The sequence below is a fragment of the Hemiscyllium ocellatum genome, chromosome 26 (assembly GCF_020745735.1).
Source record: "Hemiscyllium ocellatum isolate sHemOce1 chromosome 26, sHemOce1.pat.X.cur, whole genome shotgun sequence".
NCBI lineage: Eukaryota > Metazoa > Chordata > Chondrichthyes > Orectolobiformes > Hemiscylliidae > Hemiscyllium > Hemiscyllium ocellatum.
This window is the reverse complement of record NC_083426.1, coordinates 14,063,020-14,083,159: the sequence shown is the minus strand read 5'-3', so window position 1 is coordinate 14,083,159 and position 20,140 is coordinate 14,063,020. Positions and strand designations below refer to the sequence as shown.

Below are 20,140 nucleotides of genomic sequence, written 5' to 3'. Positions count from 1 at the left end.
CGAAATCGACGTTTCGGGCAAAAGCCCCCTTTATTCCTGATGATTTCGCTGCTCGTTGGATGCTGCCTGAACTGCTGTGCTCTTCCAGCACCACTGATCCAGAACCATATCCCTTCCTATTCATATACCCATCCAGAAGCCTATTATTCACCGCGCATGTGGTCCCTGCCTGTAAAGAAAAATAACTTAAAAATATACAATTCAACTTGAGTTGCACTCTGCCTGCATATTAATGGTAAGTCCTAAATAGTTACTGAATCCTAATCTTCTACTGTCCAATTCCTGCCGGGTCTGAGTCAGGAACACAAACTTTTCTTAATTTGCTACATTCTTAGATACAGTACATGGAGTTCCAATCTCTCTGTGACGTTCGGGTAGGGGCGGTTCCTCCCATATAGTCCACAGCTCTGATTGGTTTGTGGCCTGCCCATCAAGCTGGTGGACGTTCTGATTGGTGAGTAGTGATGCCGTTGGTGACAGGTGACCGGCACCGCCTCCCCGCCGTGCGCCTGTGCGGGGTCGTGCTGATGGAAGTCGCTGGAGGTTCGTAGTCTGGCGCCGAATGGGGAGGGGAAGCGACGAGGAGGAGGAGGAGGCAAAAGAAGGATAAGGGGGGAGGGTAGACACAGGGGGAGTGGAGGGGAAGGCCCTGTTACACAGCGGCTCGTTCAACTGCCGGTTAATGAGTAATGGTCGTCAACGCCTCACATCCTCCAGCAGGTAACACTTTAACCCGCAGAAAGGGAACGAGGTGTCTCAATATGTCTGTCACTCTCTTCTCCCCCCACTATATGTGTGTGTGGGCGTGGGTGGGGAGAAGGGGAGTGCCAGCAGAGAAAAACCCAAAAGGAAGGAGCAAGAGACGGTGAGAGACACAGGGACAGGAGACTGCGGGAGGCTTTATTCCAGCCAGGCAGCTGACAGGGTAAAGTGAGGCCACAGTTTGTTCCTTTCCTTTTTCCCCCCCTTAAATAAAAAGGAGATACCTTTGGAGATCAAAGGAGGGAACTTTACCAACTGTTTGATAACTGGGAGGTAGCGAACGTTTGACTCGAGATCTGAGTCAGGGGAAATTTTGTTTTTGACTGACAGCTCAGGTAACGCGAAGTAATGACTGGAACTGCAAGTCGATTTTGCTTTCTGTTTTATTTCTACCCCAGGGTTTTGTCAGAGGAATTTCTTTTTGTTTGTCCCAGTTTAGCTTATTTATTATTGGAGTGGGCGAAAGATAAATTTCCAAATGTTGGCTGCCGGTATTTATTTCCTGACTCCTGTTGAGAGTGTTCAGTCGGTTCCTAACAGAATGCAGCTTGTCAAGTTCGCTCCCTCCTTTCCCCAAAGATGTTATTCAGGATAATATTTTAATGTATCTTTTTCCTTCTGTTCACAGAGAGATTGTATCGATTTCTCACGTCGGGCTGACCACTGGGGAATAAAAAGTCCGTCAGTCTCACGTTGTTGCACTGGGAGATTTTTTTTTGCCACGTGTTGAAAAGGTATATTTTCATCATGAAGCTGCTTCTGAAGGAAATGCAGTTCTGCCAATTTCATTGTGGAACTACAAGCTGAAAAGGATCTCTTATAACCCAAATCTTAACGTTTTGCAAACAAAAACTACAGAGCCTGCCTTTATTATTTTGAGTGGGGGAGGAGAACAAACATTTTATAGACTTGTTAATAGTTGAAACCAGAAAACAAGGTGAAACGTTATGATATCTGGAAGATTGTGAATTCGCTATGTCTAACTCTATGGAACAGAAAGAGCTGGGTCCCCTTTACCATGCCAATGGAAATGCCTATCCGGTCGTTGGCAGCCCTGATGAATTTGCCATTTCTGTAACTCCTAATTCCTCCAAGGAACTGGTGGAAACCTCAGACTATTTAACAGAAGAGAGAGAACAGGGTGAAAGGGTAGAGACTGTAGTGAGAGACTCTTGTGCCAATGCCAAAGGTTTAAGGGAAGAAGATGCCCTTCTGGAGAATGGCAGCCAGAGTATTGACAGCGATGATATCAGCACTGACCCACCTCGGGGTCACGACACCCTTAAAGAGACTTCTTTCTCTATAGGACTGCAGGTTGTGTTCCCTTTCCTGCTGGCAGGCTTTGGGACAGTGGCAGCTGGAATGGTCTTGGATATTGTACAGGTAAGTGTGTGTGCATTGTATTTGTGTGGTTCTGCCATTGTGGCACCAATCTCCCCAGACTGACAATTACAGGTCGAGAACCTGGGTCACCAATCAAATTCTGAAGCAGCCCCTGGGGAAATGGATAAAAGGAGCAGGATACCTTTTCATTGATCTCTCTGCTCCCTTTCCCCAAAAGAGAAAGTAAAATCTTTTACAAAAAACCTCCACAGGAACTGACTTTGTTTAACTTGAAATCGTGGCAGTGGACTCAGACCCTATCATTTTGTGAATTTGGAAGCACTGCAGTGCCAATTACATTTCAGTGAATAGAATATTCATTCTTTCTTTAAATTCTGCCTTTCATTTCCTGTGGAATTATTGTATAGTTTCAAAACTGTTTCTTGCTAAAATTGCATTCAATAGAATGTACATTGGCATGTGTAAAAATTGTTCCAAATTTGCACGCGGAATGTGGAAGCCCTTTGGTGGGAGGAAAAAAATTGCCTCGTATGCTTTGGTACTTGCTGCTACTTGCGGAGTGGACTTGATGGGCCGAATGGCCTGCCTTCCACTCCTATGTCTTATGGTCTATATTCAAATAGAATGTAACCTTTTTGTTATATTCAGTATTAACTGTGAAGGATTAATGATGTGGAGATGCCGATGTTGGACTGGGGTGTACAAAGTTACAAATCACAAAACACCAGGTTATAGTCCAACAGGTTTAATTGCAAGCACTAGTTTTTGGAGCGCTCCAAAAGCTCGTGCTTGCAATTAAACCTGTTAGATTATAACCTGGTGTTCTGTGATTTGTAACTTTGTGAGATATTAAAGGTGGAATATAAAGTGAAGTTATCATTGTTAGAAACGATAATGCACAGTCTTTCCCACTGCCTTCCAGGCTCTAAACCACAATAACTATTTCTCTCTAATTTCATATGGTAACGTATTAATTTGCTGTTTTTAAAGTTGATTCACAATCACCCCAAAGTGAAGCAATTCTTGACCAGGTTTACACCATGGTGCTGTATGCTGCAAATTGTGCCAATCCAAAAAAAGTGAGAAACTTTGAGGAAGGTGAAGTTGACTGGCAAGTTTTTACCTCTTTGTGATGGGAAAAAATTATTTGTTAAAATTCTACGTTCAATATTTTGATATTTGCTTTGGAAGTGTTGACATTTCATTATACTGCTTCGTTCAGTTCCAAAACAATGTGAGGAATAACATTAAGTCCATTCTTGTAGTGGATTTTATGGGATATGTTGTTTGTCTTTTAAAATCCAATTTTGTATTAATCAGTGTTGGTGTAATTATTCTCAGTTAATTTACAATTAGTGCTCTCTTTAGAATAATAGTGTGGGTGTGCAGCTTAAGTTTAATTCCTTTAATTCGAGTACAGTTTGTTTTTTTGTGGTTTGAGAAGAGGTTTTGTTGAAACATTGAAAATTGAGTATAGGCATTTTGTGCTGAATAGATTCCCTGATGGAGAAAGTGCAATGCAGGCATCATTTAATAATGACATCCGTACTGTGTTACCAGGTCATAGAGGTCTACAGCATGGAAACAGACCTCTCGGTCCAACCTGTCCACGCCGACCAGACACCCCAACCCAATCCAGTCCCACATCTCTCCAAACCCTTCCTATTCATATACCCATCCAAATTCCTCTTAAATGTTGCAATTGTACCAGCCTCCACCACTTCCTCTGGCAGCTCATTCCATACATGTACCACTCTCTGCGTGAAAAAGTTGCCCCTTAGGTCTCTCTTATATGTAGCGGATGAAAATACCATCTAGATCTTGAACCCACAAAATTATCAAACCAACGATCTTCGACAGGTAGAATCGAAGGTGCCGTCAAGTTGCAGAATTACCTCCCAACCTCCTCCTGAAAGCTCGCAGCAAAGCTGAACAGCACCTTCAAGAATGATAGTTTGCATGTTCCAGAGCAGAATTAGTTAATTCACTGAGGGGAGTTGGCATTCTTTTTTTCATTGTTGCTTTTTAACCACCATTTAATTTGCTGGCATTTAGTCAATTGGATGTTTGATTAATAATACAGATAAATGGTCATTTGAGTTGATTGCTGTTTTTTAAGTGACACTTTGCACCAGGGTGTCTTAATTCTGCAACTGAAGCGTTTCACACCTTTTTTGGATTGGCACAATTTGCAGTTTACAGCACCATGGAGTATGCCTTGTCAAGAACGGCTCCACTTTGGAGTGATTGTGAATCAACTTTAAAAATGGCAAGTTACTATGTTACCATATGAAATTAGAGGGAAATAGTTATTGTGGTTTACAGGCTGGAAGGCAGTGGGAAAGGCTGTGCATTATCATCTCTTACCATGATGATTTGACTTTATATTCTGAGTTTTAATGGAATAAAACATGTCAAACTATTCAAAAGGAGCATTGTTAGGGGGAAAATGACAGTGTTACAGGTTAGTAGAATATTTTCCTTTATCGTGACAGGAATTGAACATAAAAGATTTTATGCTATAATTATATAGGACATTGTTGAAACTACATCTCGAATACTGAGAGATTTTGGTCTCCTTACTAAAGAAGACTGTAAATACATTATGGGTGATTCAGAATAGGTTGACAGGATTGGTACTTCAAATGTAAAGGTATTACGCGGAAAGGTTGGACATGTGTAGAATGAACTGCCAGAGGAAGTGGTGGAGGCTGGTACAACTGCAACATTTTAAAAGCCATCTGGATGGATATATGAATAGGAAGGATTTAGAGGGATATGGGTCAAGTGCTGGCAAATGGGACTAGATTAAGTTGGGATATCTGGTCGGCATGGACGAGTTGACCGAAGGGTCTGTTCCTGTGCTGTACATCCCTGACTCTATGTAAAAACAATGACTGCAGATGCTGGAAACCAGATTCTGGATTAGTGGTGCTGGAAGAGCACAGCAGTTCAGGCAGCATCTGAGGAGCACTGCTCCTTGAATGCTGCCTGAACTGCTGTGCTCTACCAGCACCACTAATCCAGAATCTCTGACTTTATGCTTACATTGGGATTTAGAAGAGTGACAGGTGACTTGATTGAAGTATATAAGATTCGGAATAGGCTCGACAATGTGGATATAAAAATTGTTTCTTGATGTGAGTGAATCCAAAACTAGAGGACACTTAAAGTTTAAAGAACATGCTTTTAATACAGAGATGAGGATAATATTTTTTTCGGAGAGTTGTGAGAATTTGAAGTCTCTGTCTCAGATTTTAGAAGTAGGGTCATAGAAGATAGATAGAATTTTTATTATATAAACTGATATATAAAAGGGCATTAGGAATGGCTTGGAAATATGCTATTCAGAAATCCAGATAAGCCATAACCTTATGGTGGACTAATCTCGAGGGACCAAATGAACTACTTCTGCTCTTAGTTTGTATGGATTTACATGCGGATATTAGGGAAGAATCCAAAACTTGATCAAAAAAATGTAAGAAATGCCTTTAAAGGAATAAAAAAAAAAGGAGAGGTTTGAAGTATTACTTTCGAGTTGATAGTCTTTATGTCTGATAGCAGAGTCATACCAGTGATAGAGCAATTAAAATTGGATGCTCCAGAAGTCTGAGTTAAAGGAGGGTTGAGAGATACGAACTGGTAATGGAGAAGGGATGGAGTAAAACAGTGAAGAGATTTGAAGACTTGGGTGTGAATTTTAAACTCAGTATGCTTAAAAGATGGGCCTGCATGTGTCCACAAGAACCTGAGGGTTTGTGCAGGATTTGTTACAGGCTGGGACCTGAGCAGTAGAGTTTTGGCCAATATCAAGTTTACAGAGAGTGAAATGTCAAAGGCTGGCCAGGAATACATTGGAATAGGGTAAAAACAATGACTGCAGATACTGGAAACCAGATTCTGGATTAGTGGTGCTGGAAGAGTGCAGCAGTTCAGGCAGCATCCAAAGTGCAGCTTTGGATGCTGCCTGAACTGCTGTGCTCTTCCAGTACCATACATTGGGATAGTCAAGTGTAGAGGTAACAAAAGAATGGAGTTGCAGATGAGATACTACAAATAGTGTAAACATCATGATCTTGATGGCATGAAGAAACAACTTCTGTGTTGGCTTGGCATGTCCTCTGCCTATTGCCATTTCTAAATAAGCTAAAGACCAATTTGAGAGGCAAGAGGTTCCTTAATCACTTTGTGTCTGAAGGAAAACAATATTCTTTATTCCTGCATGGGCTGCGAGCATTGCTGGCAAGATCAGCATTTGTTGCTCGTTCCTAATTGCCTTTGGACTGGGTGGCCTGTTAGGTCATTCCAGAGGGCAGTTATAGAGTCAAGTACACCACCCGAAAATAATGTTTCTTTGCCTATATTCACCTTTGGGAGAAATGTAGCATGAGTTGAGATTAAGGCTGATTTGATATTCCCAAATACTTACAATTTATAAATAGAGAGTGCACCCAGATGTAGTGTTCTGGTTTATGTTGATCTTAGAACCTTGGCTTCAGCAGAATTCTTGTATAGAAATAAGGGGCCAGAAGGTTACACCTTTAAAACTAATGCATGTGCTATCATCTGTTAATTTAAAATAATCTGTCAAAGTTGCGAGCAAATAATGCAGCATTAACGGAAATTGCTGTCAGCAGGTCTGGCAGTATCTTGGGGAGAACTGTTTCAAGTTATGTTTCAATCATATTTTATTAATAAACATTAACGATGAGGTCAATACTCAAATAAATGAATTTCACACTAATCTTGCCATTGCAGCAATCCCAAGCTTGGAGCTGTGCAACGAGTAGGAAAAAGCCTCCATATTGACTACAAATTATAATCAAGCTGCTCACGTTTGGAGTTTGCCTATTTTGTATTACTAGGCAAAAGTGAGAACTGCAGATGCTGGAGATCAGAGTCAAGAGTGTGGTGCTGGAAAAGCACAGCAGGTCAGGCAGCATCGAGGAGCAGAGAAATGACATTTCGGACAAGAGCCCTTCATCAGGAATGCCAGATTCTGATGAAAGGCTTTTGCCCAAAATATCAATTATTTTATATGACTTGTTGTTTGCACAGCTTCTCAAAATTCTGGCTATGGATTGCACCCACCTGCTCTTTCTCTGCCACCCCCTGCCCCACACCAAAAAAAGTACAAGTGGTGAGAACACATCACGTGATGATGGTTCTCAACATCCAGGTAGCACCACTGGAGATTAGCTGCCTTTTGTCTTTCAGCAAAATGGGAAAGAGTTAGCTGCGCAAAATAAATGATTGGGTCTCAATTAGAATCTTGCATTTGGTGTTAATTGCCCGGCCTTGAGGAATGTTGAGGACAATGGAGCAAGTATAGATGTCATTTACAGAGGTGTGACCACGTGGGAAAAAGCTGGTGTATCTTTTGTTAGGATATGACAAATCAGAAGGTGATTCTGTTCAGGGTTTTCAGCATTATGTAGGATATCAACTATGGACAGATCAAGATGAAAAATAAGACTTTTTAAAAGTTAACCTTTGTATGACTGCCATTCTGAGTTGCACTTTTTTTTTGCATCTAAACAACTCCCATGAACTGACAGCTTGAGGAACAATGAATGCTCTTTTTGTTTGTCACAGCTTCTTGTTGAACTAATCTGAAACCTGGTTCTCCTTGTAACGATCCCAGTGCTGTACCTCAACCATTGGGTAGCATGGCACAGTGGTTAGCCCTGCTGCCTCACAGTGTTAGGGACCTGGGTTCGATTCTAACCTCAGGCAACTGGCTCTGTGGAGTTTGCACATTCTCCTGGATTCTGCGTGGGTTTCTGCAGGGTACTCTAGTTTCCTTCCACAGTTTAAAAATATGCAGGTTAAGTGGATTAGCCAAGCTAAATTGTCCCGTAGTTTTGAGAGATTTACAAGCTGGGTGGATTAAGAATGGTAAATGATTCTCTCTGCTTCAGTCTTTCCTTACCGTCGCCATAACTGAGCTACAGAAATGGCAATCCACTATCCTATGACAGTTGGCCTGTGCAAAGGTCACCCTGTTACCAAGAATGAGACTGGGCCAAGACAGTGCTGAAGAAGAGGGCGCCTAACTAAGCACACCAAGTTTGTCAGAGATCTAATCCGTGAGGTCTGTGGTTTTGCTCCCTATGAAAGGCGTGCATTGGAGTTGCTGAAAGTCTCTAAAGACAAGCGTGCACTCAAATTCATCAAAAAGAGAGTTGGTACTCCCATCCATGCGAAGAGGAAGAGAGAAGAATCAGCAATGTGCTGGCAGCAATGAGAAAGGCAGCTGCAAAGAAAGATTATTCCGTACAAAGTTGTTACAATTAAAGTTCTTAAGTTATCAAAAAAAAGGTAAAAGTGGGTTACAGAGATAGAGTGGGTGGACCTGGGTCTAGGTGTGCTGCTCTTTGGCGGGTCAGTGCAGATTGATGGGCAAAATGGCTTCTGTAGACTCTGGGATTCTATAATAATCTCTCTCTCATCTTTAGACAAGTGAAATTATAATCCTGCATCTTGTAAAAAGGATCCTCAGTGACTTTCTGTCTGATACAGTTGTTGACAGTAAATGAGGATCTTGCTCGAAACATAGGTGCTTTATTTAGTGTCTACAGGAATGACTTGCTAATTGAATCCTTCTGCAGTTTCCTGTGTGTTTCTAGAGATCGAGCTGGGTTTCGTTTTCACTTGCTCTGAAATGCTGTTGATATATTACAGAGTTGCAGTTGGTAGTGAGTTTGGATAGTGAATGGTATTTGGATATGGCAGTAAACGTTGTCCTGTCCTTACCCACTACCCAGATTTTCCAACAAAATTCATTCCAGGAATTATTTATGGCAAAAATACTAGTGAGATTTAATGCAAGGGTCCTGATTGTTCCTCCTTAGTATCATTTTTTACGTCAGTGCTTCCAATTCGAGAGAGTACAATCTGAATCGTACCTTGACTGCATTTCTGATTTGCCCATTTGTGCACGATGAAATGTTAGTGCTCACACAGAAGGATGAAAAACTGGTCTAATGCTACCCATCCAACCTGAAACGTACAGTTTGAGTGTTAGTTCGGCCACTTAACCATCTGGTTTGGGACTTGAATGCTGAACAGCTTGAGCTGTAAATCTGAATAGCTGTTTTCAGATGCATGTGTTACCTTTACCTGTTACTGTGTGTTTGTGATGAGTACCTTAGCCTTTTTAAAACAGCAGTGATCCAAAATAATGAGGATTTAAAGTTGCTCCTTGAATGCCAAAAAAAATTGCCTCCTGCAGAAACCTTTCCAACTCATTTATCTCCTTCCCTACAGTTTGTTTTGATTAGATTAATTCCCCACAGTGTGGAAATAGGGCCTTCGGCCCAACAAGTTTACATCGACCCTCCAAAGAGTAACCCACCCAAACCCGTTTCCCTCTGACTAAAGCACCTAATGTTATGGGCAATTTAGCGTGGTCAATTCACCTGACCTGCACGTCTTTGGACTGTGGGAGGAAACCGGAGCACCCGGAGGAAACCCACATAGACACTGGGAGAATGGGCAAACTCCACACAGACAGTCGCCCGAGGCTGGAATCGAGCCTAGGTCCCTGACGCTGTGAAGCAGCAGTGCTAACCACTGAGTTACCATGCTAGAGTCTTGAAATCTGACTGCTCACGAGGAGCACGGTAAGAGCAGAAATAATTCCACATCCAATTGAATCTATTGAGGAATCTGATTCCTTTGTGAAATGCTCAAGGGTCGGAGGTTTTAAGCTATAAGGGGAGACGGAATAGGCTGGGGCTACTTTCACTGCAGCGTTGGAGGCTGAGGGATGATGTTATAGAGGTTAATAAACTCGTAGATAAGGTCTTTTCCCTGGGGGAGTCCAAAACTAGATGGCTGCTGCTCGTTGGATGCTGCCTGACCTGCTGTGCTCTTCCAGCACCACTGATCCAGAATCTGGCTTCCATCATCTGCAGTCATTATTTTTACCAAAACTAGATGGTGTAGGTTTAAGGTGAGAGGGGAAAGATTTTGAAAAGAAACTGAGGGGTAACCTTTTCATGCAGATGGTGGTGCGTGTAAAGAACAAATTGTCAAAGAAGTGGTGGAGGCTGGTACAAACTGCAACATTTTAAAAAGTATCTGGATGGGTATATGAATAGGAAAGGTTTAGAGGGATATGGGCCAAACACTGGCAAATGGGACTAGATTGGGATGTCTGGTTAGGGTCCACAAGTTGGACCGACGGGTCTTTTTCCATGCAGTTTAACTCTGACTGTCATATATTGTAGCACAAGTTTAATGCTGTACTGAATACCCCACAACCTGGTGTTACATGGTCAGCTCAAGAAAAGAGAGCAGCATTTCAAATGGAACTACCCAGTTAATGTTGCCCCAGTGAATCTATAGCTCTGTTAAGGTTTCAGGAAATTCTTTTAAAATTCATATACTCAGGAAGCACTAATGACCCCACAACCGTAAATACTGAACATTTCCAAATATGTCTGCATCTTTGGTAATCCATTTGCCCCACTTTAACCATTCGACATGTATCTGTTCCCACTCCATCCAGAAAACTACATGCATTCCTCCTTGAAATGAGCAGATCCTATAGTGATGAAAATTTTAAGGCCTACGCAATTTGGATTCTTAAATGTAGCTCTCGGACATCTCACTGAATACCCAAAGCTATTTGCTAAAAATGGAAATCTAACAGGGACATTTTATTTGTTTGTAGTTCTCTAATGATCACCTGTCATAGCTAATAAACTGCTGTGTGTCTACAGTAACAAATAGGCTTTTGTCGGTCCTTATTGTGCACGTGACAAGATTGTACTGTAGTTTATTTTTAAATCTGTATTCTGTTAGTTTGCCTCCAGTGATTATCAGTTCACTTGAAATTGAAAATTGCAACCAAAATTGCAGTTATAGATCAGCTTTCATGATTTCAGGATGTCTTGGAGTATTTTGCAACAAATGAAGCAGTGCTACAGTGTAGAGACTGTTAGAGCGTAAGAAATGCAACAGAGAAAACAAGGCCCCTCAAACCATAATACAACAGTTCCCAACCATTCTAGTTTAGTGACATTGATTCAAGGAGAAAATAGTCATCGACGCTCTTGTTTTGAAGTGTTTTTGAGATCACATAAACCACATTGCAGCAGTGCACAGTTTCTGTACTTCCTGTGGGCTCAGCTGTGAACCAGTTGAGAGAGGAAAGTTACGGTTCAGGCATGTACTGTTCTGCTCAGCCTATTTATGAGCAGCAAGTAATCTTAATCACGTTTACCTGTCTGGTTACCATATCCCTTTTCTTGCCCAAGCTAATCACGCGTTTTGCAGTTCTTTGCTCTGTCAGCACTGAGAATATCTTGCCACTACAAAGAATGGAGGTTTAATTTTCGAATCAAGTTCTGTCTCCAGAGTGTCTAAGATTTCAGGATAGTTGTCACATCAAATTATGATAGATATAACAGTTTCTTTCACAGTAATTATGGTATTTTTACCCTGTCCCTTCATCTTTCCCTTTCCTCTCCCATCCCTCAATTACAGCATGTGGTTAGGAAGGACACTGATGGTTTGTTCATTTAAAATAAATAGTTATATCTCTGAGCTGTAGAAATATGGCCAAGTCTGTTGCTCAAGAAGAGATGAGGTTCAATTTTTGATTGCTGCTCCAATATTGTTACTGGGTTTATTCACTTGTCTGTTCCTATCTATTGCACTTGTAACATTCTGGATTTGTGAGCACAAATTGCTGTCCCACTGCTATCCGCAGCAGCAGTCTGGAACCAGTAAAACTGCATGGCATGATTGTATGTATCAATTGCTTTCCTCATCGTCAAAATCTACATGTACTGTTGAAATCAGATGCTTTCCACAAGCTTGAATTGCCTTGATACAGAAGTTTTCACCTTCCCACCCTCTGTTGTCCTCCGTGAATTACCAGTGGAAGCATTGTACCTGACATTCCCAGCTTTATCATTTCTTATCCTTGATAAAATGTTCTCAGTGAGACTGTCCCATTAAAAACTGGCTCTCTGCCTTCACCCACTTTGCTCCACTGCGGTCTGCTAAACCTTGTTCAGTTCATCCTGACTGGTATCTTTTCCTATAACGTGAGGGTTTGAGGAATTATTCTCTTTCTTGTCTCCCCACAGAACATAAAGTCCAGTCTTTTTCATCCAGTATTTTTCTATACTAAGCTATAGAAATTGAAGCACAGAAGTAAGCCATTCTGCCCCTCGTGTCTGTCTGCATTAGTTTATTTCTAAAAATGTTTGAGTCCTTGATGTGTCTTGAGGTGGGTTGGTCACCACAGCTACATAAGTTGTGCCATTCTTTGCCAGTAGGGGGTTTTACCTGGCCTTTGGAATCCTAGAGTGACGTTGGAGGCAGGTACATCTTCTGTTGTAGGACAATAGGTTGGAAAAAAAAGCCACGGCCCTTTTTTTGTTCATTCAATTGATTGTGCTATGGCCTTAAATAGCAGTTAAAGAGCAATTGAGGTTTTGCAGTTTTCGCTCGGTTTGTTATTTGGTTGTCATTGCAGCTCTTGTAGCATTGTTGGCATTACCAGGCTTTTCCTCCTGGCTTTTTTTAACCTGCTGCAGTCCATGTCTACATTTTCACTCCAGTCACTCAGTATCCTGGTAATCTCTTTGATTTCTGCAGAGGAACTGTGCGTAGAACAGGCGTATACAGTGGAAGTAAGGCACCCAGATGGTTAATGCTAACAGCTTTCAAATCTTACTTAATTGCACAATTCGCTGCTCTTTGTGCACTTCTACTTCAACTGAATTGGTAGACGGCCTGTTCATTTCACACCAGCTCAATCGAAGTGAAAAAGATTTGTTATGAAGTGAATAAGTTTTCGTGCATTGCTCGTTGGCCAGGCCTGCTGTTTTTTTTTGTACTAATTGGTTTTAAAAGTGGCAAGTTAGCTTTTTTCAGCGCTGCGTTTTTCATCCTGGCATCACTTTGGAGGCAGGAACATGTGCCCTGAGCTTTGTTTAATGCGTAGATTATTGAGAAGCCGAGATGCAGAGCCAAGGTCCACAGTACAAGGCCATCTCAATACTGGAGAGCAGGAGGTAAGTGCTGGGTCATGGAGAAATTTGAGCTTTAAAAGGTTGTAGGCAGAAGGGCCTATTGAAGGAATCACTTAGTTATAAGTTAGATTTGCATGGCATTCCTACATTGTCATGATCAACAAATAGGGACAAATCTTTTGTTTCTTCACTCAGTGACTCTGTGTTGTCACTAATGCACATCTCAGTCTGAGATTGACTTCGGTGTTACATCTAGGGGGGTAAAAAGCTGCAGATCCTCAAATTCTTAAACAAACAAAATGTCAGAATTCCACCTAACTGTGGAGAGAGCAAATGTGTTGTTCCTCAAATAAAATTAAACAGTGACATCTGTTAAATATGGTGTTTAAAATTGCAGTTTGCCTAAATGTCTGTAGGTTCACACGTTTACCCCTCTGTTGTCCTGTTAAGAACGGAGCGATAATGAGGACTGCAGCTGCTAGAGAAGTCAGAGTCGATAAAGTGTGCTGGAAAAAGCACAGCAGGTCAGGTGGCATCTGAGGAGCTTAACAACTGATACATTAATTTGCTTAACACTTAGAATATAAACTGCTTTTCAGCAGTTTTTATATTTTTAATTGTAAATTGTTGTTAGTGTATATAGGTTGTGTCATTAAAAGTCAACCCCAACCTCACCATCAAACCCGCAGACAAGGGAGGCGCGGTGGTAGTTTGGCGCACTGACCTGTATACCGCTGAAGCCAAACGCCAGCTCGCGGACGCCTCCTCTTATCGCCCCCTTGACCACGACCCCACCTCCCACCACCAAACCATCATCTCCCAGACCATCCAGGACCTCATCACCTCAGGGGATCTCCCATCCACTGCCTCCAACCTCATAGTCCCACAACCCCGCACCGCCCGTTTCTACCTCCTGCCCAAAATCCACAAACCTGCCTGCCCCGGCCGACCCATTGTCTCAGCCTGCTCCTGCCCCACCGAACTCATCTCCCAATACCTCGACACGGTCCTGTCCCCTTTAGTCCAAGAACTCCCCACCTACGTTCGGGATACCACCCACGCCCTCCACCTCCTCCAGGATTTTCGCTTCCCCGGTCCCCAACGCCTTATTTTCACTATGGACATCCAGTCCCTGTACACCTCCATCCCCCATCACGAAGAACTCAAAGCCCTCCGCTTCTTCCTTTCCCACCGCACCAACCAGTACCCTTCCACTGACACCCTCCTTCGACTGACTGAACTGGTCCTCACCCTGAATAACTTCTCTTTTCAATCCTCCCACTTCCTCCAAACTAAAGGAGTTGCCATGGGCACCCGCATGGGCCCCAGCTATGCCTGCCTCTTCGTAGGATATGTGGAACAGTCCATCTTCCGCAACTACACTGGCACCACCCCCCACCTTTTCCTCCGCTACATCGATGACTGACTGTATCGGCACTGCCTCGTGCTCCCACGAGGAGGTTGAACAGTTCATCAACTTTACTAACACCTTCCATCCCGACCTGAAATTCACCTGGACTGTCTCAGACTCCTCCCTCCTCTTCCTAGACCTTTCCATTTCCATCTCGGGCGACCGACTCAACACAGACATCTATTATAAACCGACTGACTCCCACAGCTACCTGGACTACACCTCCTCCCACCCTGCCCCCTGTAAAAACGCCATCCCATATTCCCAATTCCTTCGTCTCCGCCGCATCTGCTCCCAGGAGGACCAATTCCAACACCGCACAGCCCAGATGGCCTCCTTCTTCAAGGACCGCAGATTCCCCCCAGACGTGATCGACGATGCCCTCCACCGCATCTCCTCCACTTCCCGCTCCTCCACCCTTGAGCCCCGCTCCTCCAACCGCCACCAAGACAGAACCCCACTGGTTCTCACCTACCACCCCACCAACCTCCGCATACAACGTATCATCCGCCGCCATTTCCGCCACCTCCAAACGGACCCCACCACCAAGGATATATTTCCCTCCCCTCCCCTATCAGCGTTCTGCAAGGATCACTCCCTTCGTGACTCCCTCGTCAGATCCACACCCCCCACCAACCCAACCTCCACCCCCGGCACCTTCCCCTGCAACCGCAGGAAATGTAAAACTTGCGCCCACACCTCCACACTCACTTCCCTCCAAGGCCCCAAGGGATCCTTCCATATCTGCCACAAGTTCACCTGTACCTCCACACACATCATCTATTGCATCCGCTGCACCCGATGTGGCCTCCTCTATATTGGTGAGACAGGCCGCTTACTTGCGGAACGCTTCAGAGAACACCTCCGGGCCGCCCAAACCAACCAACCCAATCACCCCGTGGCTCAACACTTTAACTCTCCCTCCCACTCCACCGAGGACATGCAGGTCCTTGGACTCCTCCACCGGCAGAACACAACTACACGACGGCTGGAGGAGGAGCGCCTCATCTTCCGCCTGGGAACCCTCCAACCACAAGGTATGAATTCCGATTTCTCCAGTTTCCTCATTTCCCCTCCCCCCACCTTGTCTCAGTCGGTTCCCTCAACTCAGCACCGCCCTCCTAACCTGCAATCCTCTTCCTGACCTCTCCGCCCCCACCCCACTCCGGCCTATCACCCTCACCTTGACCTCCTTCCACCTATCCCACCTCCATCGCCCCTCCCCCTAGTCCCTCCTCCCTACCTTTTATCTTAGCCTGCTTGGCTCTCTCTCTCTCTTATTCCTGATGAAGGGCTTATGCTCGAAACGTCGAATTCTCTATTCCTGAGATGCTGCCTGGCCTGCTGTGCTTTGACCAGCAACACATTTGCAGCTTTTTACTCATTAAAAGTCAATACAGGATGTTTTATCATTGATTTAAGAGGTAGTACAAATATTGCTGAGAACATGAGAGATATGAAAGAAAGTGTCATTATTCATCTTAGAATTGAAATGATTAAGGAAGGTTTCACAGACATTAAAACATTGACCCGTTGGAGAAAGTAGCCAGGGAGAAGCTCGTCTGCACTGGCAGGAGAGTCAGTAATCAGAGAGCACAGAACAAAAGCAATTGGTAAAAAAGAATCTGAGGGAAGGGCCGAAAAAATTTTGTTTGGATTAGTGAAAGTTCTGATTAGTGTGCACTTTAGAAAGTGGAACAGAATCAATAATAATTTCAAAAGGCAATCGGATAAAATATTTGATACGGCAAACATTGCAGGACTATGAGAAAGAGCAGGGGACTAGCACGAATTGGATACTCTTTCAGATAACTGGCATGTTGTGCTGAGGGATCTCATCCAGTGTGTATAATTCCATGAACACTCTTTCTATCATGACAAATCATTGCTGAGTATGAACACTATCGAGAAAGTCTAAGCTGATTCTATGTTTCCATCTGTAAAGCTTCAATAAGTTTCCCAGTTTGGATAGGCTGTTGTGGTATTAAATGTACTGGTTTGACAGCTGCTTAAAATTTGCATTGTCTGATATGGACCGTACTCGGTACTTCTGTAGCGGGCCTGTAGAGAGGTTCGTGCAAAACTGACAATGTGGCTTTGCTTCTCTAGCTTGTGTGTTGCTGGCTCAGAGAGGGGAAAAAGAATTGCGCGAAGCTTACGTAGCTCTGAGTATGAGACTGGGTGTGTCGTTGCAGATTCTAGGCTTGCACCTTGGGCAACCTTTCCTGCTTCCAAAACTGTTGTATTGTCATTCAGTTCATCTGAGCTGGGCACAGACACCCTGAGGAGCTTTGCCTTCCCAATGCAGAGGCTGCATTAGTTTATTAATCTTCCCATTGTAGTTTACCATGTTTTTTTAATTCATCTGTTTACCATCTTAATGGCTGCGATTTTCTTCCTTGCCTGGAAATATTCCTGCAGATAGGGTTCTGCAATTTCCTGCTCACTTGTACTCCAATCACCACACCTGTGTGGGGTATGGAAGGATCCTAGAAACCTGGTGGTAATGCACAATCACGGAATGACTGATCACGATGGGTCTGAGGCCTAGAGTTCAAGCTAGCTCCATCTTTGTCTGCTAAAATAAAACCAAATATTGCGGATGCTGAAGATATGAAACAAAAAGAGAAATTGCTGGAGAAACTCGGCAGGTCTGGCAGCATCTCTGGAGAGAAAGCAGTATTAACATTTTGCATCCAGTGATCCGTCTTTAACTTTGTCCAGATGGCCTCAATCCTGTTTTGTTGAGATGGGACGAATGAGCCAGGCTCCCTGCTCTTGCTCTGTGTGGTTTTGAGATGGGGATGGAGTTTGCCATGTTGTTCATTTTGAGTGTGATATAATTTCCTGTCCAAGTTCGGGAAAGAACTTGTGGCCATCGATACCTGTATGCAAATTATTGTCACGACATGTGGCAGTTGCCTTGATAAATTCATCACACTTTCATTTAGTCATTTGCAGATATAAAGCAGTTCCTGAATGGGGCCTGTTGGGCGTAACTCCTCTCTGCTGAAAATGTGTTGCTGGAAAAGCGCAGCAGGTCAGGCAGCATCCAAGGAGCAGGAGAATCGAAGTTTCGGGCATGAGCCCTTCTTCAGGAATGAATTAACTCCTGTCTGGTCAAATCATCTAAAACAAGGGAGCATACAATTTGAACTAAATATATTTTCAAGTTAAAACAGAAGCGAAGTTGGAACAAAACATTTTTGTCTGCGAAATATGAAATGCAGTCCCACAGAACCACCATCACAGAATAAACTGAAGTAATTATGAACATTGAAATTTGGAGCATTAATTGGCCATTCAGCTGTTTGAGTCAGCTCTGTCATTCAATTAGATCATAGCTAATCCATTTGTGGTTTCAACTTCACATTCCCTTCCACCCACAATAACCTTTGCCTCCCTTGCTGGTCAGTGCCTTGTAAAAATATATTTAATGTGATTGCCAATTCCCCAAGTAATTATCAATTATTTTGGCAAAAGGCTCAGAATTTTAAGAAAAAAAGAAACTGTTCCCTCTTGAGAAAGGATTGAGTACAAGAGGCCTGAGAGATAAGAGAATTAACAAAAGAAGCAAGATGATGTGAGAAATAACTTTTTTTTCAGAGTACTTATTATGGTTTGGAATGCACTGTCTGAAAGTGTGGTGAAAGGAAGCTTAACTGTGAAATTCAGGGGGCATTCAATAACTTAAATGGAAACCACCTTCAGGGTTATGGCAGCAGAATGGCACTGAGCCATAATACTGACGCAGCCCCAATACACCGAATGATCTCCTTTTGCGCTATAATAACTCTGATTTTAATTCTGAAGGAGGCAAGACTTTGCATTCTTACCAACTCAGACATTGAGTTCCGTGCAATTTATATTCATTTTAATCCTGGTAATGGATCAACAATGTTTCAGCACCACCTTCCTAACCTGCAATCTTCCAGGACAGAACCCCACGGTCCTCACCTACCAACCCACCAACTTCCATATACAGCGTATCATCCGTCGTCATTTCCGTCACCTCCAAACAGACCCCACCACCAGGGATATATTTCCCTTCCCTTCCCTCCCCTCCCCTATCAGCGTTCCGAAAAGACCACTCCCTCTGTGACTCCCTCGTCAGGTCCACAACCCCCACCAACCCAACCTCCACGCCCGGCACTTCCCCTGCAAACACAAGAAATGCAAAACTTGTGCCCACACCTCCTCCCTTACTTCCCTCCAAGGCCCCAAGGGATCTTTCCATATAAGCCACAAATTCACCTGCACCTCCACACACATCATTTACTGCATCCACTGCACCTGATGAGGCCTCCTCTATATTGGGGAGACAGGCCGCCTACTTGCAGAACGTTTCAGAGAACACCTCTGGGACACCCGGGCCAACCAATCCAACCACGCCGTGGCTCAACACTTCAACTCCCCCTCCCACTCCACCAAGGACATGCAGGTCCTTGGACTCCTCCATCGCCAGACCATAGCAACACGACGGCTGGAGGAAGAGCGCCTCAGCTTCTGCCTAGGAACCCTCCAACCACAAGGGATGAACTCAGACTTCTCCAGTTTCCTCATTCCCCTCCCCCACCTTGTCATAGTCCCAACCCTCGAACTTAGCACCACCTTCCTAACCTGCAATCTTCTTCCTGACCTCCGCCCCCACTCCAGCCTATCCCCTCACCTTAACCTCCTTCCACCTATCGCATTTCCAACGTCCCTCCCCAAGTCCCTCCTCCCTAGCTTTTATCTTAGCCTGCTTGATACACTTTCCTCATTCCTGAAGAAGGGCTCATGCCTGAAATGTCGATTCTCCTGCTCCTTGGATGCTGCCTGACCTGCTGCGCTTTTCCAGCAACACATTTTCAGCTAACTTTTTTTTAAATTAGATCTGCTTTGTCATTACTTGTATAATGGAAGCTGCAAAAATCAAACCGTTCTCTGCAACACTTGCAGCCATTCGTAGGTGAAGACCTTAGCTGCAGTTCGATCCCAATGAGATTTCTTCATATTGTTCCATCTGGACAATACATTAAACAGATGCATTCAACCTGTGCATGACCCCAGTTCAATTTGCAATGAAGTCCCAGTTGGGTTGCCAGGATATGAAAGAGTTCCTTACACATTCAGTTAATTCATACACTGTACAGCGCATATTAATTAATTTGTCATTACCTTGCAGCTTATTTTCACACATAATTGGCGACCAAAGAAAAATATCATGCCCAATAATGTCCTTCAATAAAAAGTATAATTACTTCTGATTTCTTAATTATCATATCTTGTCTCCCTTATTACCTTTTACCTTGCATGATTGTCTGACCGGTACTTGATTCTTCATTCTACTTTTCATCTCCTTTGTGCTGCCTAAGGCTTTCACATCCATAGACCCGTAGAGCATGGAAACAGACTCAGGTCCAGCTTGTCCGTGCCAACCAGATATCCTAAATTAATGTCATCCCATTTGTCAGCACTTGGCCCATATCCCTCCAAACCCTTCCTATTAATGTACCCATCCAGATGACTTTCAAATATTCTAACTATACCAGCCTCCACCACTTCTTTTGGCAGCTCATTCAATACACGCACCACATTCTGTGAAAAGGTTAACCCAATTTACCTTTCTTGCCACATTCAAGCTTCC

At 43.5% G+C, this 20,140-nt stretch overlaps 1 protein-coding gene and 1 pseudogene across 4 annotated transcripts in view; both read left to right on the top strand.

Annotated features, from left to right (window-relative positions):
- The first annotated feature begins 504 nt into the window (after positions 1-504).
- Positions 505-20,140, top strand: part of LOC132828349 (solute carrier family 41 member 1-like) — a 60,271-nt gene continuing 40,635 nt past the window's right edge. The window contains exons 1-2 of one of the 4 annotated variants that reach the window (XM_060845375.1): positions 505-543; positions 1,391-2,145. In XM_060845375.1, coding sequence (XP_060701358.1) covers positions 1,738-2,145 — 408 coding nt within the window. In that variant the 5' untranslated portion in view covers positions 505-543; positions 1,391-1,737. Of the gene's footprint in view, positions 544-636; positions 721-871; positions 931-1,390; positions 2,146-20,140 lie in introns of those variants that run through there. The other 3 variants (XM_060845374.1, XM_060845376.1, XM_060845377.1) reach the window with 3 other exon arrangements.
- LOC132828329 (large ribosomal subunit protein eL36-like) lies at positions 8,032-8,403 on the top strand (annotated as a pseudogene).